Raw genomic sequence first — 21,144 nt, 5'->3', positions numbered from 1 at the left:
ATGCCCTCAGGAGGGAGTGACGCTCGACCGCCATCGTTGCTGGCTCGGCCAAGGACGGAAGTTTTCACCCACCATCCACCGCCTGCCTATCCACTGTTGACACACCGATGCTCCACCGCCATCTGAACCTCCGCCAGTGTGTGGACACCACTGCACCGGTGCCCCGTGCCGGGCAGCCTCCGTATGCCACCACCGGCTGCGCCATGTCACCTCGTTGTGCCGGTCGCTGCACCGCAATGGCACACTCCTCTCGACAGTTGCAACCACCGTTGCCGCCGACTGAACCTCCTCGCACCGCGACTAACCCCGTCGCCGCTACCCGCGCCTCGCCGGCCTACACAGCCACCAGCTGTGCCGCACCTCCGCGCCTCCTCGCGCCGTGGGCACCTCACCGGTCGCCGCCGCTGCCGGGCGCTACTGCCGCTGGCTAGCCACCCGCTATCACCGCCGTCGCCGCGAGCCTCGCACTGCCGTTGCCGCCGTGTCGAGCGCTCCTGCCGCGAGCTCGCCCCGCTGCTGCCGTCACCGCGAGCTCCGCGCCACCACCGCCGCGAGCTCGCCCCACCCGATCTGGCCACAGGGTGGCCAGATCCGCCTTCGGCGCGTCGAATCTGGCCCACCGTCGCCATCCCTGCCGCCATCGTCACCGCCGCACGGTGCAGCTCGCCCCTACCGTCGCCGTCTCCATCCCCGCCGCCAACCGCCACCCCACCAGATCCAGCCGGAGCGGCAAGGATCTGGTGGTCACCGCTGCCACCGCCCTGGGTGGCTCCCCTGGCCCCGGGAGCGAGACCCTATCGGCGAAACGAGGAGCCCGCCGCCACTGTCCTTGCGGCTGCGCGGCTTTGCCGGCGGCCACTCAGGTGGCGGCGAGGCGAAGGAGGAAGATGAGGGGGAGGGGGCAGCCGGAGCTCGTCGCCTCCTGAGCTGCCCAGGGGAGGGCGACGCGAGAATTTAGATGGAGTGGTTTTGATCAGAATACCTCTCTTCAAATATTTAAAAACTCGTATTCACCATATTTCACTTAGCTTCTGAAATTTGTTTTTGCTCGATTGAAATCTCGAAATTTTTTTCTAGCAGGGTGATAATTGCAAAACTACATAAGATCTGATTGGAAAAAGAAAATAGCACACGCTTCAGTCACTTTTCACCTCTACCATCATCAGAAGTGCACATACGATTCAGTTATTTTTACCGCTCCCGTCAAACTTGCACGTAATCTAAAAAAACCCAAAAAGTTCGCACGTTTTGGCGTCTCCCACATGGTAGCGTATCCTATGCACACAGGTCCTCGCGTGTACACACCGTATACACCAACTAAAAATTATCATAAAAAATTCTAGAAAAATTCATATATGTACTTTCAACAGTATTACATCGTATCTTCAAATTCATTCTACATAGAGAATAACAAAAAAGATAAAATTCTGACAAAATTACTACCTTAAAACTGTCAGATTTTTTGTTTTTTTGTTACGGCTAAAATATAATGAATTTGACGTTAAGATTTTAACCCTAGGTGTAATACAATTGAAAGTATGTGCATAATTTTTTCTAGATTTTTTTTGATATTTTTTAGTTGGTGTGCACGTGTGTACACGTGAGGGCCTGTGTGCATTAGAGATGTTGCCCTCCAACATATACCAGCCAAAAAAAAAAAAATTCCCCTCTGACCTGATTCTATCTCTCGAGCGGGCTCGGCTCCTCCTCGTCGGCGTTCCTCCGCCTCCGCCGTCTTCTCCGCCATCTCCTCTCTCGAGCTCGCTCCCTCCCCGATCCGCTCCGGCATCTCCGGCCTCCGCTCCGTTCGGCCGGCGCGCCAGTGTCCTGTGTCTCACCCACATCTTCTGCCGCAACCTGCAACCCTAGCCGCGGATGGCGGCGCAGCCTTCTTCGTCGGCATCGACGGGTAATGCAACTCGTCTCTTCTCATAGATTGCCCCAAGATGGAGAAGATCTTCCTCTCGTTGATTGGATTATTAGTGTTTTGGGATGGTTTATGCTTGTGGTTGCTATGTGTGTTCTAGGTATGATTCGCTTTGTTACTTGTATATAGAGATCTAGCCACGAAATACGTTGTCACTTGAGGGGTGGAGAACACCAACAAACAATCCCAACTCAAAATAGCTTCTCCTTTACCTTTAAATGAAAGGAGTGTGGAGATACTGTACCTTTCACTACTGATTCCCGGGCTCTTTGATTGTCTCTGGCTCTGTGCAGGCGATACCAAGTTTGATGCGTCGCAGTATGCTTTCTTTGGCAACAACGCGGTGGAAGAAGTTGAGCTGGGTGGATTGGAGGATGATGATGGTATTGATGCTGGTTTTGTTGGTCCTGGTGATAAAGAATACCCTTCTGCTTATGGAAGGGATATGTTTGAGGTAACATAGATGACAGTTCATTTAATTTTGATGTGACAAACTTCCATCCATTATTTATTACTTTCCATTTAAAAAACTTTCACTGGAAATCAATGTTTCTTTATGACACAGTGTGCCCAGTATGTAATTTTGTAATTCCCACAGCACTCATGACTTTGGTAGCAAACACCCTTTTGTGTTCAGAACATGAGAGAGAGGTGGGAGGTGCTCCTAGGGGTTATTTTGATCATTCTTTTTTACTTCTTGTTTGTTTTCATTGTTGTTCAATCCAACGGGAATTAATACTTAGTCTATCATGGTTCAGTAAGAGGTAGCAGGGTCCACCCGAACACTACGGATTTATGTTGAATGAAGAGTAAATAGTAAGCATCGGTGTTATGGTAGCTTCAGAGGATGCACATAGTCCATGAGACTGTGGACTCATCATGCGGAAGCCTTGGACCATGCTGTGTTGACCATTGAAAGGAGAGAGGGACATTAGTTGAGGACGGGAAGAGGGAGAGCTAAGCTTAGACATTGTTGTTTCTTGCCATTGTTATTGCTGGAACTTTCCTTTGGTGCTGTCACTACCATGATTTCTGCTCGCCCTTGCAATTCCTTTTCTAGAGTCACTTCAGGGTAGATAGCACCTTTGTTAGGCATTGACTGCTGTAGCATCCAGCAGAGAGAAGCAGCCAATCAACAGAAGGGTAAATTTGGGATGCACTAGGAAACTGGCAAATGGGATGTGTAGCGTAGGGGGTGTTTCGCAACTATCCCGATCCGCACTGGTTAACTCGGTTTGATCAGTATTTGTTATTTAGTGTTTGATAAAACATGTTTTGAAATTTTGCTTTTTGGGGTAAAAACTGGCTAGGAACTGAATATACCAACAATACCGAATAACATGAACCTGGCCTTTTGGTGTCTTGTGTACTGCGACATGTTTCTGTCTTTGCATGCCCGGCTTGATAGTCTTCTTGGCTCAGTTGCCCAGTTGGCCAACTTTCCAACAATTAGCGGCCACTTGTTTTGACTGGCCAGTACTGGCTACACAACCAACATAAGCACCTAATATTGCTTGCTCATGTTCATCAGTAAGCTGCTTGAGTGATTGTCACTGTTTTATTATCCTGTGTGTGGTTGTGTGCATGCATGGATTAATTTCTCTTGTCTCATCTGTTAACTGTCAGCTATCATTCTTAGTTCGTAATTATGTTAAAAAAGAGTTGCCGTAAACTTTGGTAAAATATGGTATTTACCAAAGTGGAACTGAAAAAACTTGTATCTACCAATAGCACAACAATGATCTGTATTTTTGTAAGTATAATGTATTTACTAAACAAATACTCCCTCCTTCCCAAATTGATCATCATATAATGGAACTCAAAATTTCTCAAATTGATCATCATATAACCGCATGGACACGGATTTCATCATAATACAATTAATGCAGCAGGGGAGAATGTGTGTATGCTAAGGTGTAATTGGCATGGTGTTTTAATCGATGCATGCATTGTGGGAGATTGATGTGATTTAAATTATCCTTGGTCTTAGTGTATAAACTTATATGATGATCAATTTGGGAAGGAGGGAGTAATACCATATTTACCACACAGAATTTAACGAAAATATTGTGGTAAAAGGTAGGTGTCGATGTTCTGTTTCATCGGTTTAGTCGGGTCGATTCTTCGGTTTTCATAAAATTCGGTTTCTCGATAATAGCCACTGAGATTTTTTTTTTACGAATATAAACCAAGCCGAAAAAACCAAATAAAATCGGTTCGGTAGTTACGGGGAACGGTTTTTACCGAAGAATCTCACATTAAGGCGACAGGCGCTTGTGTTACTCATGTTGCCCGTTGCCCGCACGCCTGCACCACCCGTCTAATCCTGCTCGCTGCTCGCACCATGCTTGTCTACTAAAGAATCGACAGATGGGAGAGATTTGCCGTGAGATTTGTGGCTGTGGCATGTGACTGCCTTATGAGCTTATATCCTCCAATATGATATGGCTGGGCCATGGGATGCATGGATGAGTCTTGCATTGACTAAGCTCACATTATACTTCAAATGAGCTCACTTTGAGCCAAGCTGGATTCCGAGCTAGAGAACTGGCTCATGCTGGACTCGACTCAACGTCGAGTGAATTTCGAGCCTAATTCAGATAAGGAAACAACTACAAAAAGTCTCATGAAGAAGGGTATCATGATGCCCAGCTATTCTAAGTATCACCTTACAACGACTTAATGCATCCATTGTCAAATAAAAAGGCAGTATTTTATTCGAACAGGCGAATCCACCATAAACATTTTAAGAATTCATTACTTCCATCTATTGGAATTAACATCAGATATACTATAACTCAAGACATATAGACAAGTGCCTCGGTTCAATCTCAACTTGTACACCTGAGCTGCAGAAGAGCGCTTGCAAGCCTTGAGCTTTTCTTGCATCTCATGACTTGATCATCCCGGAACTTATGTCACCAAATAGGAAACCAACAGCATCCTTTCTCTGCACTAGTAATATGCCCGTGCGCAGCAATGGACATTGATTCATGGGCTTATGGGCCCATATAACTGGGGATGGGCTTGGAGTGTAGGGAGGGTGCTACGCTCACGGGAGGGAGGCGTACAGGGCATGCTCCGCGCGGTGGGGTGCGGAGGAGAGCGGACGGATGACTCCATTTTTTAGTAGAGAAAAAATCAAGGTTAAAAATTTGGGTACGCAGCAGTTCACCCACCTAGTAGCTATCCAAGAATCACTGCTTCAGCACCAACTGCTGTTCCGTACATGATATGCATGTCATACAACATATCGGAACTGCATCAAATCGATTTAGAATTACAAGAAAACAGATGCAATACGGCAGCGGCATGGGACTGGAACAATATACACAGATACAGCAGACCCAAATACCCAGAGACCAGAGGTACTGCTGCTGTTCTCGACACCTATCGCCACCACTGCACCTTTCCCCTGCCATCAGCTCATGGTAAGGATGATCACCTGGGGGAGAAGAAATAGAAGCAGATTTGCTATCTCTGATAGCGAGGTCGAAAATTTGGGGAATTGGAGGAGGGTAGCAGATGGCTTCACCTGTAACCGACCTAGAAGGCAATATATACAAGGCGGCCTCCATTGTGGAGGTTAAGCCCATTGAGTGCTCTACCTCGGGCCATCGACATCATACGCTCTACTGAAATAGATTTCGCGGAAAACCAGCTATATCCGATCTTGGTTGGCCTAGTGCTAAAAAACCAACTTTCTTATGATTACGAGGTTTATTTGAGGATGAAATTTCATCCTGTAACCATAGCAGATCTTGGAAGACTCGTTTTTAGACCGAAGCTAGGGAGTAGAGTGTATGAATCTCGTAGATGGAACACCAATTTCTTATTCCCCCTTTTTTCGTCAAAATTTCTAACTGGTAAAGCTTCTTGTTCCTCATCAGCGGTTTGATGGCTTTTTCCAGTATCTTTATCCAGCAGCAGGACTTTCACTACTTTCCCAAGTAAAGCTAGTGTTAATAGACTGGATTGTAGAAGTGTTGACTGACTTGACTGGAAATATAATATGGAAAGACTGATGGAAACAGCAGCAAACTTGGCATGTAATGGTGGGGGAGAGGACTGGGTGAAGTAGGAAGGGAACATAATATTAGAATGCGCCTTGGAACATTTGGCAACTGCAGTCACGTGGTACGGAGCACGGCTTCATGTCTCCAAGTGTAAAGTTAATATAGGTTACTGTATTGATTGTACTCTCCTCCTTTCCTTCTTTATTTCAATATAGGTTTGCTGGCTGGCTTACAGCATGCAGGAAGCAGTGGGGCCTTATGTGCATGTATGTAGGCCTTTTATGTATACAATTTTGGGATCCTCAGTAGTTTACCTGTTATTTTATTGAGTAGCTGAGAATGATCGTAAAATCGCTTTTTCTGGTATCCTGCGTTGGTGTTACATAGGTAATGATTATATTTCATAACAGGCAATTATGCAGCAATAGGCATGGAGTGTTCATTCCTTGTATATGCCCGAGTGTGGACCAAAGGATCTAGGAGTTGGCTCTGGAAGGCATGTGTTACTGGTCAAGCTTTCTTTGGCCCATGCCCATAATAATTGCCTAGTAGACCTGTTATAGAAAACTGCTGGATTTTATGCACACTGCTACTCTTGAAAACTTTGTAGAGTTCAATTAATTTTATTTTAGCGGAAATAGTATTTCACCAAAAAAGTTGCCTTGCAATCTGAGGCAGCTTGTAATTTCTCTGCTGCAGAGTTGTTCAAGTCCACTTCTCATTATACTAGAGGTTGTTTTATCTCACTATCTGTACTTCTGAGCAAATTTAGCTCAGGAAATAGTGCAGTAATTATCTGGATCATATCCAGGTTATCTTATTGTTATAGTTTTCTTCGCTTAGTGTTGCGGCCTAAATAACAGTTTAAGCTGTGATGTGCTTCTGATTACCTTAAAAGATTGCAGTATCACACTATCACTTATTTATGTTGCAAATTAAGGAATCAGCTTCAGCTGCTCACACCAATCAAGCTTTTGCTTTTGCAGGATGAAGGTGGAGGTTCATTTACTGGCGTTGATGATCTTGCTGGAGCATTCTCAAAGGTTTTTTTTTTTAAAAAAGCATAGCTTTGTAACCACATAATATACACAAATGTGATCTAACAGAAACATGGTGTATTTTATTTTTTTTTTTGTAGAAATTGCAGAATGTAGATTATAGATAAATAAAGTTGCATATTACTCTTGTATACCTATTTGTATGCTTGCATCGTGTTGTTCTTTTTTAACTGTGAACTTATTTGTTGATTTCTCCACTTTCAGTTGACCAGAAGCATCAATGAACCAACACAATCGGGAATAATTAGTCGTGGGGGTTCAATTTCTAGACAAAGTGAGTGGGTATTTGATTTATTCCATTTTTCAAGGATATATGTAAGATTCGTTACATCTGGCCAATGGGATGAACATATTCATTAATTTTCCATTGTTAGAATGTGAATTTCAATACATTTTTACAGTCTTTGTTCTCTTGTAGGTTTCATATATGGTTTCTGATTTATTAACATTGTATTCTAATGTTAATGGATTCAATTTGTGTAGGTTCTACTCCGGACTGGGCACAAGATTCATATTGGCCTACACAGCCTATATTTGGAGCTGAACCAGGGCTGAATAATGAAAGCCGGTGGTCTCAACCACCTCATTTAGCCCGCTTTGCTGATTCTAGACTGCACAGAACATCCTCATCGCCGCAGCAAGATGCTCAATACAATCCTAATGAACATATTCTTGGAGCAATGCCATCTCCGTTGCATAGAACTTCATCATACCCACAACAAGAGCCTCAATACAATCACACAGAACCAATTCCGGTACCTAAATCATCATTCATTCCGTACCCTCCATCTGGTGCAGTATCCCATTCTTCGCCAGGTCAACCACATAACATGAACATGCCATCTCCTCCCACTTCATTCCAAATGCCTGTATCTGCACAAAATGAGTTACACCATCCCCAGTTTCCTCGTGGTGGTATGCCTCCAGGGCCACTTGGTCGGAGCATGGCTCATTTGGATTCAGCAGGTTTATCAACTAATAATTTGCAACAGAATGCTCTAAACAGTGGGCCAGTTCGACCAAATGGTGCCATGCTTACACCAGGTTTCATGCAGCACAATCTGGAGCGTCCAAATGGATTGGTCCCACCTCAAATGCTGTCACGCCGTCCACAACATGGAATGGCCCCAATTCAACACTCTCCGCCACAATTCTCACAGTTCCATGCTCAGATGCTTGGTCCTCGGCATCCTCCACCACAAGGTCGTCAGATGTACAATCCTCAGCATCCATCACAAATGATGAGTGGATTTGATGCAAATTTGGCAATGCCTGACTTGAGTGATCCGAGAGCAAGAGCAATGCTGCACCATGGAGTGCATGGCCAGCATTATCTCCCCCAAGGTTTTGAGCTTGCTGGTATGAGGATGGATAATGGGTGGCCGCGGTTCAGATCCAAGTACATGTCCACGGCTGAAATTGAGAACATTGCAAGGATGCAGCAAGCTGCTACTCAGATCAACGATCCGTACATTGATGATTACTATCATCAAGCCTGTTTAGCTAAAAAGTCAGCAGGAGGTCAACTCAAGCACCACTTCTGTCCGACCTTGATTAGAGATCCATCATCCCATGCACGGAGTAAAGATGAGCCACATGCATATCTCCAGGTTGATGCTCTTGGAAGGTTACCATTTTCTTCCATCCGCAGGCCTCGTCCACTCCTCGATGTTGAACAAACCTCTGAATCAAGTGATGACGTTACTGAAAAATCTGCTTCAAAAACACTTGACCAAGAACCAATGCTGGCTGCTAGGATCACAATTGAAGATGGCCTCTGCCTACTGCTTGATGTAGATGATATTGATCGCTTGCTGCAATTTAGCCAGCAGCAAGATGGTGGCTTGCAACTGAGAAACAGGAGACAGGCCCTCCTTGAGCAGCTGGCAGAATCCCTGCAACTAGTTGATCCACTTACACCCAGTAACAATGCACCTCTCTCACCAAATGATGATCTGGTGTTTCTCCGAATAGTCTCTCTTCCGAAGGGCCGCAAGCTACTTTCTCGTTACCTTGAACTTGTGAGTTCTGGCAGTGAGCTTGCTAGAATTGCTTGCATGGCAGTCTTCCGGCATCTAAGATTTATATTTGGAAATTTGCCATCTGATAGTAGTGCTGTTGAGACAACGACAAAACTTGCTACTGCTGTATCAACCTGTGTTGTTCGGTTGGAGTTGAGTGGACTAAGTGCTTGCCTTGCAGCTATTGTGTGTTCTTCGCTGCAACCCCCTCTGCGACCCCTTGGACATGCTGCAGGTGATGGGGCTTCTTTCATCATAAAGTCTGTACTGGACAGAGCAACAGAGCTTCTCACTGATCAGCATGTGGCCTCTACCTACAGCATGCAAAACAGAGCTCTATGGCAAGCATCATTTGATGCCTTCTTTGGGCTGCTTACAGAGTATTGCATGAGTAAATTCGATAGTGTGATTCATGCATTGCAAACACAACCTGCTGTGGCAGCAGTTATAGGCAGGGAAATGCCAGTTGAATTGTTGCGTGCTAGCCTTCCCCACACAAATGAGTATCAGCGGAAGCAGTTGCTCGGTTTTGCTCAGCGCACGGTGCCTGTTAACAACCATAGTTCTCATGGGTCCAGTAATGGACCCATGACATCAGAATCTATCCCAAGTTCAGAAAGCTGGAAAATATGAGTGAAAGCATAGTGTTTTTGCTTCTTTGGGTAATCAGTATACTTGATACAATGGCTCTTTAAGATGGAGACTCTTCCCTCATTTTCCCAGTAAAGAAAAGTCAATAGTAATATGAATCCAGGAAACAAAGATCGAGAGGGTTGGAGCATCGATAAACAGTGGTAATATAAGGCACCAAGTTTACTATTGTTGCGACATGTCTGGTTTATTATGTTTTGTAGGGATGCAATCTGTTTTGCATGTATTATGCAGATGGATGTGTTTTTGTTACTGGGAAGTTTCTTCCTGAGTTTTGTTGCTCATGAAACCTGCCTGGTATCTATCTCTGGCTGTAGAAGGTGCTTGTTGAAGACGCTGTTTGATTGTGTACTTGAAGATGCTGTTTGATTGTTCTTCAAGACAAGTGTCCTGGAACCATCAAGGTGGTATTTCAATCAAGACTCAAGTGTCCTGGTGCCATCAAGGTGGAATTTCAATCAAGCCGCCTTCTTTTTCTCATTTTGTTGTGTTGAAGGGTTGAAATGTTACTAGTTGATCATGCCCTCGTACTGAAAAAGGCCTAGCTAGCATTGGTATATGGTACTATGTTTTGTTATTATTATTTATTAATTTTTCTTTCCCGACTTTTTCTATTCTAGCGGAAGGTATAATTTGGGATTTTAGCTGAGTAGAGATCGAGAATGTAGTAGTAGAAACTTGGGTGGCTGTAATGATGTTTGCAAGTTTAAATGCAACAAGTCAGAAGTGATGGTAGTGTTAGGCGTGGCATTTTCTGGCGCCAATTGTTAAACATTTCAATTTATATAGAATGCTTTATAGATTCAACTTGTTTGATGCCACTCGGTTTCGTCCAGTTTTCCCTCTCAATCCATCTTATATCCGCTACTATTTATGAAATGAACTACTCTCCGTCTCATAAAAAATAAATCTAATACGAAATGTAACATTTCCTGTTACTACGAATCTGAAGAAGAGGTAGCTCTTATCTAGATTCGTAGTGTTACGATGTACTAGGATGTGATACATCTCGTAATACCGTAATAGGTACGTTTTTTTACGGGACGGATGGAGTACCTGCTTTTTCTCTTCTCAACTCTGCTTATCTATCTCTGGGTACATGGCTATGATCTGTTTCCATCAATCATTTGTTTCCACCGTCGATTTCCTAGTGAGTGCATTTAATGATCATACATCTTATTGTGTGTTTTGGTTTAAGGTGTAAGTCTGCTAGGACGAGCAAGTTTAAAGAGTGGGTGTCTATGGGTCTCTAGGATGAGTAGCTAGGCTCACGGGATGACTCTTTTGCTTGGTCATAGATCATACTCCCTCCGTCCCATTGTATAGCAACGTAGAACTGGATTTGACATATCCTAGTATAACAAATTTGGACGTACCCTGTTCAGATTCGTTGTACTAAAATATATCCCCTCAAATTCTAGATTTGATATGTTTTGAGATGGGGGAGTAAGAGCATCACCAAGAGATACCCAAATAAATCTGCTCCCTAGATGAGTTTTCAAGAATTCCTAACCAGAATTTATGGTCCTAAAATATCTTCCCTCCAACAGATTAGATAAACATATTATTTATAATAAAAAAAAGTGGGACCACTTGCAAAACTACCAATGGTTCCTCTCCCTCTTGAACAATGACCTGACCGATATGACCTACATATTGGTCCTTTCTTTCCTCCTCTCTTCTTCCTCTCATTCTTCTACCTCTCGCGCAGAGCCGAGACTAGAGTATAGCGAGACAAGTTAACGCCAGCGGTAGGCGACAGCAAGGGTGGCTAGAGAAGGGTGCGAAAGGATCCCGATGGCCGGCAGCACGAATCGAGACTCAGTGGAGACGCGAGTTATGGTCGCGAATGGCTAGTTGTGGACGAGCTCTAGGGTCGGCCGCGGTGCGACTTTGGGCCTGATAGAGGGGCGAATCGAGCATGGCGCGGATGAGCTCGGGGGCCGGCTGTGGTGTGAATTGAATCAATAGCGGGTGAGCTTGTGACGGCTAGTGGTGGCGCAAATTGAAGCAATGACGAATAAGCTTGCGACGGCAGAGATATTTCACCCATGTGCGCAAATTGCTTGTGATCGGCAGATTGGGAAGCGGTGCTCTTCCCTACACGTGGAGAACGAGAATAGCGGAGAAGGGATTTTCAATTTTTTGGGATGTTGATTGGAGGTCTATTGGATCTATTTTTTTTATACATAACTTCAAAATTTTGAGATTGGAAATAGAATTGGACATCTCTTGGGCATGCTCTAACTATTACTTATTAATCTCTCGGTGCTTAGCTAACGATGGTGTAATGATTGTTTCATGCATGCTATTTATACGGAGATAGAAAGTATGTGTTTCAATGACAGATAGGTGACGGATTGCTCGGTTGTGCGACTCAGCCAAACAAAAGGATTGGCCCGGGGCATTGTTTGTTGGTCGAACCAAACACACGGCTGATTATTGAATGAAATGGATTCATCATCACACTTCATTAGTCAAAAGCACATCTAGAAAGAGACCGAGAAATATAGTTATCATCCATAGGCCAACACATCCCACAGCAAGTTGTATTTCTTTAAAGTACAAATTTTATTTTGGATCGTCTTTTATTACCGATGTTTCGCTTTAAACCATTTTTTAACCAATGTTTTTATTCTAAATTGAGTATTTGTATCTCTACTTTGGATCTTAACTCTTTTATCCATCTACATCCAACTTGTTATATCCTAAAGAAACAATCTTTCATATAGTTGTGAGAGTTCTTTGATGAGTAGGTGCCGACGTTCTCAAGATCTTTCATATGCTTGAGAGAGTCAGGTGGTTCAAAATAAAACAAAGCCAAGATTAACCGGTTCAAAGAAAAAACATTAGTTAAAAAGTGATTCAAAATAAAACATCAGTAATAAAATATGATCAAAAGCGAAATTTACTCCTTTTTTCATCTCATTGGTTTTTTACCAACCACCGAAACTATTTATTTAACACAGTTATGATCCATATTGATCACATTTAATTGTGTGGATCCACTGAACTTATGACATTAACATATTCTTACATGAAAATTTGTTACTCCCTCCATTTCATATTATAAGTCTATTTTACTTCTTTTTTCTAAGTTAAACTTATTTAGGTTTGATTGAGTTTGTAAACAAATTAACATATATAATATCAAATTAGCTTCATTAAATATAACATTGTATATATTTTGATAATATTTAGGAGTATTATGTTTTTCTATACATTTGGTCAAACTTAAAGGAAGTTTGACTAGGAAAAAATGACAAAGCAAGTTATAATGTTAAACGGAGGAAGCATGTGATTTTGAACAAATAAATTACTCCCGTCATTTTTCTCCTAATTTCATGTCAAATAGAATAATTTGCATATGAATTTAGAGGAGAGAAAAAAGTAATGAGTTCTTACCTTATTATTCTTCATTATATTTAGATAATTCCGCGTATTTACTAGTATTTAAAAATCAAAATCATTTGCTCCATGGAGTTTTTTAGGCCTCGTTTGGGAGCATATATATCCCCATCAAGAATCCCGGCCTACCCCACATGCCCTTTTTTTTTGGATCATTGTTGGTGGGATATAAGACCTCTCAACTGACCTACTTCCTTAATAAGACAGCAAAGCCAAAAAGGCCAAAGATATGAAGGTGGGTCAGGCATATCCACAACATTATACAGGGCACAATGTAGAGTATAATTAAGTAAATGTATGCATTCATTTATAAGTTTGATTGAATCTACAATGCTACAATTCAATATATGATCAAACTCAGCAAGAAAAGAATGATACAATGTAGGATCTGATACCCAAAAAAAATCACGCAGCATAGGTTTGTTTGTGTAATTTACAGAATACAGACAAATTTCCAGACAACCTTATGCTGTTTATACTATTCCAAGTGTGGGCATAAAATGTCCTAAAATATTTCAAATGAAACATGCTTTAGTTCTTTAAATTTGGGGTAGTGGCAATGACGATCATAGGTGTTGCATTACATTAAAGATGACCTTTTCTCCCTAGGTTACCCAGTTACAATCTGTTCTGTACTTGATCAATCAGCACTTAAATCACAACACTTACCATAAGCACTAAGAATGAAGGGAACAGAAAGACCTCTAAGGTGCAATATAGTATCGAAATATCTTTTCAGCATGAATTAAGAAATAAATGTGACAAACAGTAAGGTGGAATACATGAGAGATCGTGCATGAAACCCAGCAGGTTTCCCCACACTTTGTGCTGCAGAGCTTTGTTTTACTATGGCGTCCTCCCTGATGGATAGGAAACTAAAGGAAAGGGAAGGAAAAGGGGATTTACAAATGCCAGTCATCCATCCATTGGTTAGCAAGCCATGTTCATTTGCTGCTGTTCCCGTTGCACTGGTGTACCACACCATTGCTGGGTGTATTACCATTTGCATAGATCCCATTGCTGCTGCCAACATCCTTGCGCTTCAGATTGGCCTTCTTTAAACCCCATATACGAATTGTGTGATCATCGCTTGCAGATGCAAGCATGTGCGGATTCGCAGGATTCCAGCTTACACAGTTGACCGTGCCGGTGTGACCAGGCAGAGTTTCAATAAGATCTCCAGTAGCTCTATGCCATATATAGATCTGAAGTAGGAAAATTATTCCAGATTTTGAGGTTACGGAAGTTGCAGAAGACAGGACAAGATACATAGATGCAGAGGATAGGAAAAGATGCGTGACAATCTAGTGGTTAGACCACGCTAGACAGCACATAGCTCCACACTTTGTTTGCCATAACAATTTTGAGACTTAACTAGCTCCATCCAAAGTAATTTGTAGCATTTCATCTTTCTTCTTTTCCATATTAATTTTGTATATCAGATAATGGGTGCCATTACTGGAATACTAAATGGTTCTATCTGGTAGACTACTAATTATCAGTATGAAGACAGTAAATTCTGACGAAATATCCCAACATAATAATGCATATTTATTTGGATTAAACTTTAAACTCATCTGTCACCTCTATTCTATAAATAAAATCAGCAACAGCCGTTCCAAGCCATTAGACTTGATAAAACAGCAATCAATATTTATGCATTCATAGCATTTTGGAGAAAATGAGGTGGTCGATGCCTAGATAACAAGAAAACACAGTGTAAATCTGAAGAACAGGCCTAAACATTAATACATTTGCGGTACTGTGCAAGGTTCCAAAAGTGAACTAGATGTAGTGATGTTTTTGTATACAGTGTAATAATCCAATGTATTGAGGATGTTTACGTATGCTATGACTATATTTTCCTTACATACTGAGGAAATCTAGAATGCAGAATGCCAATCATTAGCACAAGTAATAGAAGAACACTGTAACAACGAAATTTAACAACATCCATATCATTATTTTATAGTGATAGGTGGCCATCAAGCAAAATCACCATACCTGTGAATCTTCACTACCACTAGCAATAAAGGCCTGCTCGGATCCACCAAAACAAGACCTTATCACAAACCGGCTGCGCTTATGACCAGCATACCGGTTAACTCGAATGGGGCAATTCCTTATGTTCCACAAATGAATCGCCTCACTTATAAGGTTTACAAGCAAGAAATCACCATCTTCTGAAAGAGAAAATGATGTGATTGTATTGTCCTCCTCAATCAATCTCTCCTGTTTTGTCTCCCGATCAAATAAACGAATGGTGGACTCTCTATTCATGCTTATTATAAGCTTGCCATCGTTTGATACGGCAAAATCAGATGTTTTAGATGATCTCTGGCCTTTCCAACAATCTACTTCTTTACCATCTAAATCCCACAAGCAAAAGTTATGATCAGTTAGACCAGACAATATATGCTTTCCATCTGGAAACCAACCACATGAGATCAGACCAATGCCAGACTTTTCATAAACATGAAGACATTTGCCAGATTCAACATCCCAACGCCGAATGACTTCTTCCATTCCACATGTGAGAAGCTGGCAATCATCAGGGCTCCATGCAACCATCATGACTGGCTTGTCATGACCAGTCAATGTGTGCTTTAGCGATAGCTCTCCATCTTCATCAACCTAGGGAATGATAGCATGTGCTTTGCATCAAGAGAATATCAAGAAAAGACCCTTTACATCATGATCAATAACAAAAACAAAACATATAATGAAGTTCTCTGCAACAGATTATATACAACATACTAATTTCCATAAGACAAAGGAAAAATCTTGTAGAGGAGATTCAGTCACTAAAATAAAGCATTGTTGCAGGGGAGAAACTGTGAGACCAAGAAATTAAAATTTTATTTTATGCCAACCTGCTGCAAAGAGATCTAATGAGGATTCGAATTGTGAAGAAGACTTGATGAAAAAAATTGAAGAATAAGTTTCAAAAATTTAATGTCCTTGGGCATAGATATACCAGATGACTATAAGCTCAACTAATTAAACTGAAAATGACATGCATAAGAACCAACTTAGATTAGGTGGAATGTAAGACAGACTACTGTGACCAGATGAGAAAATATGCACTTTCATGGCAATGGTTACAAGCTAGGAAAAAAGGTGTCATACTACAAGTTCATAGGGCAAAATTGGCAAATATCTATATTAGATTCCTTGCTGATAAAGCTAGCTGGAGATAACTCTCAAGTAGACTGATGAAATGATCAGATAAATGGCAATATTTTATCTTAATTTTCAGAGATCGTTTTTTTTTTCAGAATTCACTTCAGACAGAAGTAACAGCAGAGACACAAAACCTGAGGGTGTACAGAAGGGATTGTTCTAAGAATGTCTCGGATTTAATTCAATGAAAGGATCCAAATCCTCCAACCCAATCAGGCCTGAATGAACTTGTGCAAAATCATGATTTGACAAAAGGTGCAAAATGGGAAGTTCAGGGACAACAGGCTATTGGACTGCTAAACAAACAGTTCCATGCAAATAAGCCACTATGTTCATGGATAGATTCGTAATTTTTACCTTCCATATGATTGCGGATTTATCATTTGATGCTGAGGCTAAATACTTTCCATTGTTTGAAAATTGAAGAAACCATACTTCATCACGGTGTGCACGCAGAACCTGCAACAAGAATTTTAATGTGCGATTAGTACCAGTGAATTTTGAGATATGGAGCTGCCAGCAAAGAGAAGTCTTGGCGAATAACTTAACAGGAAAAAAAAAGCAGTTGATCACCCAACGGTAAAAAAAATGAGTATATGACAAAGCATGGTTATAGAAAACCACAAAGCAAATCCACCTTGCACATTAGGGCCTGTTTGGTAGAGCCCTAACTCCTAAATTTAGCTCCAGAAGTTTGGTCTGGAGTGGAGTTGTGGAGCAGCCTAAACCTAGCTAAACCTCTCTAGTTCATTTTGTGTGAGTGCTCCACCCAGCTCCGCTCCCATTTTAGGTGGAGCTGAAACTGTTTAGCTAGGCTCCAGCTCCAGAAGATGTGGAGCTGGAGCTGGAGCTGTGCCAAAAAGGCCCTATGTTTACATTTCTCCATGCAAATTTCCCACAAAAACACGCCAAAGCCCAGCCACCTAGCCACAACACGGATTCAACTTACACCTCATGTTTAGCGTTTAGTCAGGCAAATTTCCCATAGCAAAAAGCTAGGTTTCCATCTAATTTTATAGTAAAGGCAATGTTTTCCAGAATGAGAGAAGATGAGTAGCACATATTTCTTATTTGCTCTATCTGATATAAAAATTTTAAGCCAAATCTTTTCTTGATCCAAATCTGAATTTTGCATCAAACTATGTTACTTTGTCTAAATAGTAAATATATATATTTCAGGAATATGCAAGAAAAACTTGGTCCATGCCTACTACAACTGCAGGCTGAACTTTTTAAAGTTGAAGTTTTCCTGCTTCCATGTAAACTGTTCTGTAACTTCTGTTTTACTATCCAAAAACACAGAGCACTTGAGCACTCACAATAGTGCAGTTTACTTGTTTAGTAGGAGGGGAGGGAAGGGAGAGAACTTTGACACTTGCATCAGTAACAAGTTAGCGCTAGGGCCCAAGATAGCATTAACCAGTTGGACTACAGAGAAGCTCATTACTATATAAAGCGTATTGCAGAGCCATTAGAAGTGATACACAACATATTCATGCTATAATAAATCTATTGTAGGACCCTTCGTAACAAGATTCAGTAATAAGCTATTGGACTGCTTTTAACAAAAATCTCCTCTCTAGTCTGGTAACAACATTATAGTAACATCCTACTGAGAATTACTTCATGGTGGCCAAAGGCAGTATTTGAGGAATGTTTTAAATAAAATTGCCCAGTGGTGGATCAAGAAAATATTTTTAAGTGGTTAAACAGAACAACAGAGCAGTAGGCCAAGAAATCATTCTTATGTGGGTGTATAAGCAGTCAAGACAAGTATACAACCTTCATTCATAACACTATAAACTGAAATAAGCACTTGTATAAGTTATTACCTGCACCGTGCAAGATGGTAGCTGATCCTTCCCACAGTGATGATCAGTGTAGAGTGACAAGCCATCAATAGAATTATGGAAATAACAAGCTTCACGCTGGACAGTAAGTGCTTGCTCAAGCAAATTCTCTAACCTCCTCTCTGGTACCATAACAGTTGGGGGAAGCACCTTTTGCAATTCCTCTAGCAGCTTCAGCCGTGAGTTTGAAGATTCAATGCCAAGCTTCGAAAAACCAAGTAATACATGCTGTGGAGAAGAAATTATGCAGCCCGACAGTTCATGAACTCTTTTTTTGTTGACACCAAGTGGTGTAATTTCACTCTGCAAAGTCCTTATAGCACCCATGACATTGTCATTTCTCAAAAGTTCAAGAAATTTTTGTTCCAGTATCAGAAATATAGCAGACTTTACAATGTTTTCGTCCAAAAGGCCAACCTTCTTCAAGGTAACCACTGCACTATCCCAATTCCCATCAAGTACCTGCCTTCTGAAAAGATTCACTGTTGGGGAATGCAGAGTTATTCCTGATTCTTCCTCAAGAACTGCTCCGCTTTTTTCATAACCAAGGCTATACAGAGCCTTTGTGATTATCCTCACAAATTCATCCCTCTTAATAACACCTTTAGAGCCAACCATAACTTCTTTCCCCTGGGAAGGCAAAGGTCTAGCCATTGTGCTTCCCAAAGGAGCGGCAGGTTTCAAGCAAGAAAAACTATCTAACAAACTTGCTGGTTCTACTGAGGATGCTCTTGCGCGTTTCGAGGGTGGTTCATCGTCTTCAAAACCTCCCATGAAATGTTAAAATCAGCCCATATATATTTTTGACTTCTAGGGAGATGATGTTATGCAGCTCCGAGCGGAATGCTTGCAATGGGTGGTGTATAACGAAAGGACGTTGCTGCAGAGAGACAGCAGTTGAAAAGTGTAAGTTCTAGATGATCAAATGCAGAGAAGGGTCTATCTAAGTGATCATCCTATCTACAATTTGCAGCTAATGCCCACCCACCACGAAAGTTTGCATAGCAAGTTACAAACAACAAATAAAACCAGCAAGGCACGTAATGCGTGAAATACAATTGAAGCCCGGACTTGATCGGCCTTAGTGAGCAAAAACCACCCAAGCGTATCAATTAGCGTAGAAACTGAACATCCTAACATCACATTGAATACGCGGTACACCCATCATCGCCGCCTCGGCAAAGATTGGATGAAGCGATCAAGGATCCCAGCATCCGTAGTCTGTCAAGACATGAACTGGAGCGGCTGTGGTGTGGAATCCACGGCCGCAGAGGCGGATCTTGGCGGCGGCGGCGGATCCCTGCGGCGCTGGTCGGTGCAGACGACCACTGAAGCAACTGTCGGCAACGCTAGTCCCAGAAGATTTGGGGAAATTTGGCCCCAACAATCCATATCAAACCTTACCCCCAAACATTAAAAAAACATTGGCAACACGCATGAAATTCTGATTGATCCCAAATCCCACCGCGCGATCACAAATTCCTGCAGCGCAAAGCACCAATCCATCCAGAATCACGCGCCCCCCGCAATCCCCCCCCCCCCCCACCCCATCCCAAATCGACTCTCCCCCTAGCCTCGTCGCGCACACAGAACACAAACGAGGAGAGCTCGAGGGGTTTCCCCCTCATCCTCACCTCCACGGCCGCCTCTCCCACCACCACCCACCTCCCTCCCTTCCGCGGGCTCGCCCAACGAACTCTGCACCGACTTTGGAGGGGGCGATCGATTCGATGCGGAGAGGGGCGGGCGCACGGGAGGACGAAGGGGGCGTTGGGTGCGGTCGGCGGCGGCGGGAGGCGGCGGCGGCGGCGGCGGGGGGCGGAGATGATGCTTTCGTTCCTCGTCACGCAAACGCAGGAGGAAGAGGAAAGAGAAGGGCGCAAGGCAAAGGAGAAGGGCAGTGGCTTGGGTAGTTCGCTAGAGAGAGAGAGAGAAATATACTCCTAGAAGAAGAGAGAAAATAATATAGAAAAAGAAATAAAAAAAAAAAAGAAAATAAAAACTTCTAGGGAACCCTACTTCTATCCTTACTCTATTGGACCAGGAAGGAACTATTGGTTAGCAAACTCGAAATGGGCCTTAAAATGGCCTGTGCTGAATGAAGTAAAATCATGTGATCTAATGTAATGCCACGTTTGTTTTTTTTTTTTACAACTAGCAAAAAAAATGTCCGTGCAATGCAACGGGTGAAAGCTACTTTAATCTTGTTATTGTTATACGGTTTAGCTAAGGTAAAATATACTGTGGGAATTCGTTTGAATATAAACTTTTTTAGAAAATTATGAGCTTTAATTAGGAATTTATAAGAGTCCGAGTGTCTCAAGTTAATATGTGAGTTTATTCAAAGTGATTTCTCATATGACTCTTTTCGTATTTCCAAAAGCGAACAAAACTAAAAACTAACTCAAATACAAATATGTATTTTCAAAAGAAAACAACTTAGAAACCGACTCATACACAGATATGTACCAAAGTACCGGTAAAATCTTTTTCAATTTTTATAACAGTAGAGATGTGAAGTCAAAAGGAGGAAAGCATCGTGATATGACGATGGATTAGTCGATGCAACTTTACCAACCATAATTTAAATTCCGTAATCATAAATATTATGTACATGAGCGCATTTTTAATTGGAAATTAGTGAGATGAGAGATTTATCAATGGTTTCTCTCTTTAAGGTCATGTTTAGTTAGTCTCCAAGTGGGAGAGATTGGAGGTTATTTATTTTGCATCTATTATGATGTGTGGAATTATTTTTCCTCAATTTTCTTCAATCATCTTCAATCCCCAGCAAACCAAACAAAGGCCTAAATGTGTTTTAGTAGAGCACTCGTGGATGTTTTAGTGTGGTGTGCACGTACTAATAGTATCTGTCTCTTAAAACGTGGGTTAAGAGAAAGCACCGAGGGTGTATTAGTGTGGTGTGTATCTGTAAACTACAGTATTGTGTGTTCTTGTACATCTTTCTACAATAAAGAAGACAAATCTATCTATACTAATATAAAAAGTAGAAGTTGTCCCCCTTCAATG

General features: G+C 42.0%; 2 protein-coding genes across 3 annotated transcripts; one reads left to right on the top strand and one right to left on the bottom strand.

Annotated features, from left to right (window-relative positions):
- Positions 1–1,656: 1,656 nt before the first annotated feature.
- Positions 1,657–10,480, top strand: LOC127762747 (protein PAT1 homolog). 2 transcript variants are annotated; one of them, XR_008015559.1, is made up of 6 exons: positions 1,657–1,909; positions 2,221–2,381; positions 6,930–6,986; positions 7,206–7,275; positions 7,485–9,816; positions 9,991–10,480. XR_008015559.1 is itself a non-coding variant. In XM_052287230.1 (5 exons), exons 1-5 carry the CDS (start codon positions 1,876–1,878, stop codon positions 9,653–9,655), a joined length of 2,493 nt encoding a protein of 830 aa, XP_052143190.1. In that variant the 5' UTR covers positions 1,657–1,875; the 3' UTR covers positions 9,656–10,480. The 2 variants fall into 2 exon arrangements, 1 of the variants encoding a protein (XP_052143190.1); XM_052287230.1 differs by having other exon boundaries at positions 7,485–10,480.
- A 3,318-nt stretch (positions 10,481–13,798) lies between these two features.
- LOC127762903 (WD repeat-containing protein 26 homolog) lies at positions 13,799–20,022 on the bottom strand. The gene is made up of 5 exons (XM_052287432.1): positions 19,749–20,022; positions 18,097–18,994; positions 16,622–16,723; positions 15,086–15,715; positions 13,799–14,286 (listed from the first exon to the last, which is right to left on the bottom strand). Exons 2-5 carry the CDS (start codon positions 18,886–18,888, stop codon positions 14,026–14,028), a joined length of 1,785 nt encoding a protein of 594 aa, XP_052143392.1. The 5' UTR covers positions 18,889–18,994; positions 19,749–20,022; the 3' UTR covers positions 13,799–14,025.
- Between the last annotated feature and the right edge of the window lie 1,122 nt (positions 20,023–21,144).

This window comes from Oryza glaberrima, chromosome 2 (assembly GCF_000147395.1).
Source record: "Oryza glaberrima chromosome 2, OglaRS2, whole genome shotgun sequence".
Classification (NCBI taxonomy): Eukaryota; Viridiplantae; Streptophyta; class Magnoliopsida; order Poales; family Poaceae; genus Oryza; species Oryza glaberrima.
Note: the sequence above shows the minus strand (reverse complement) of the source record. Positions and strands in the feature narration are given on the sequence as shown.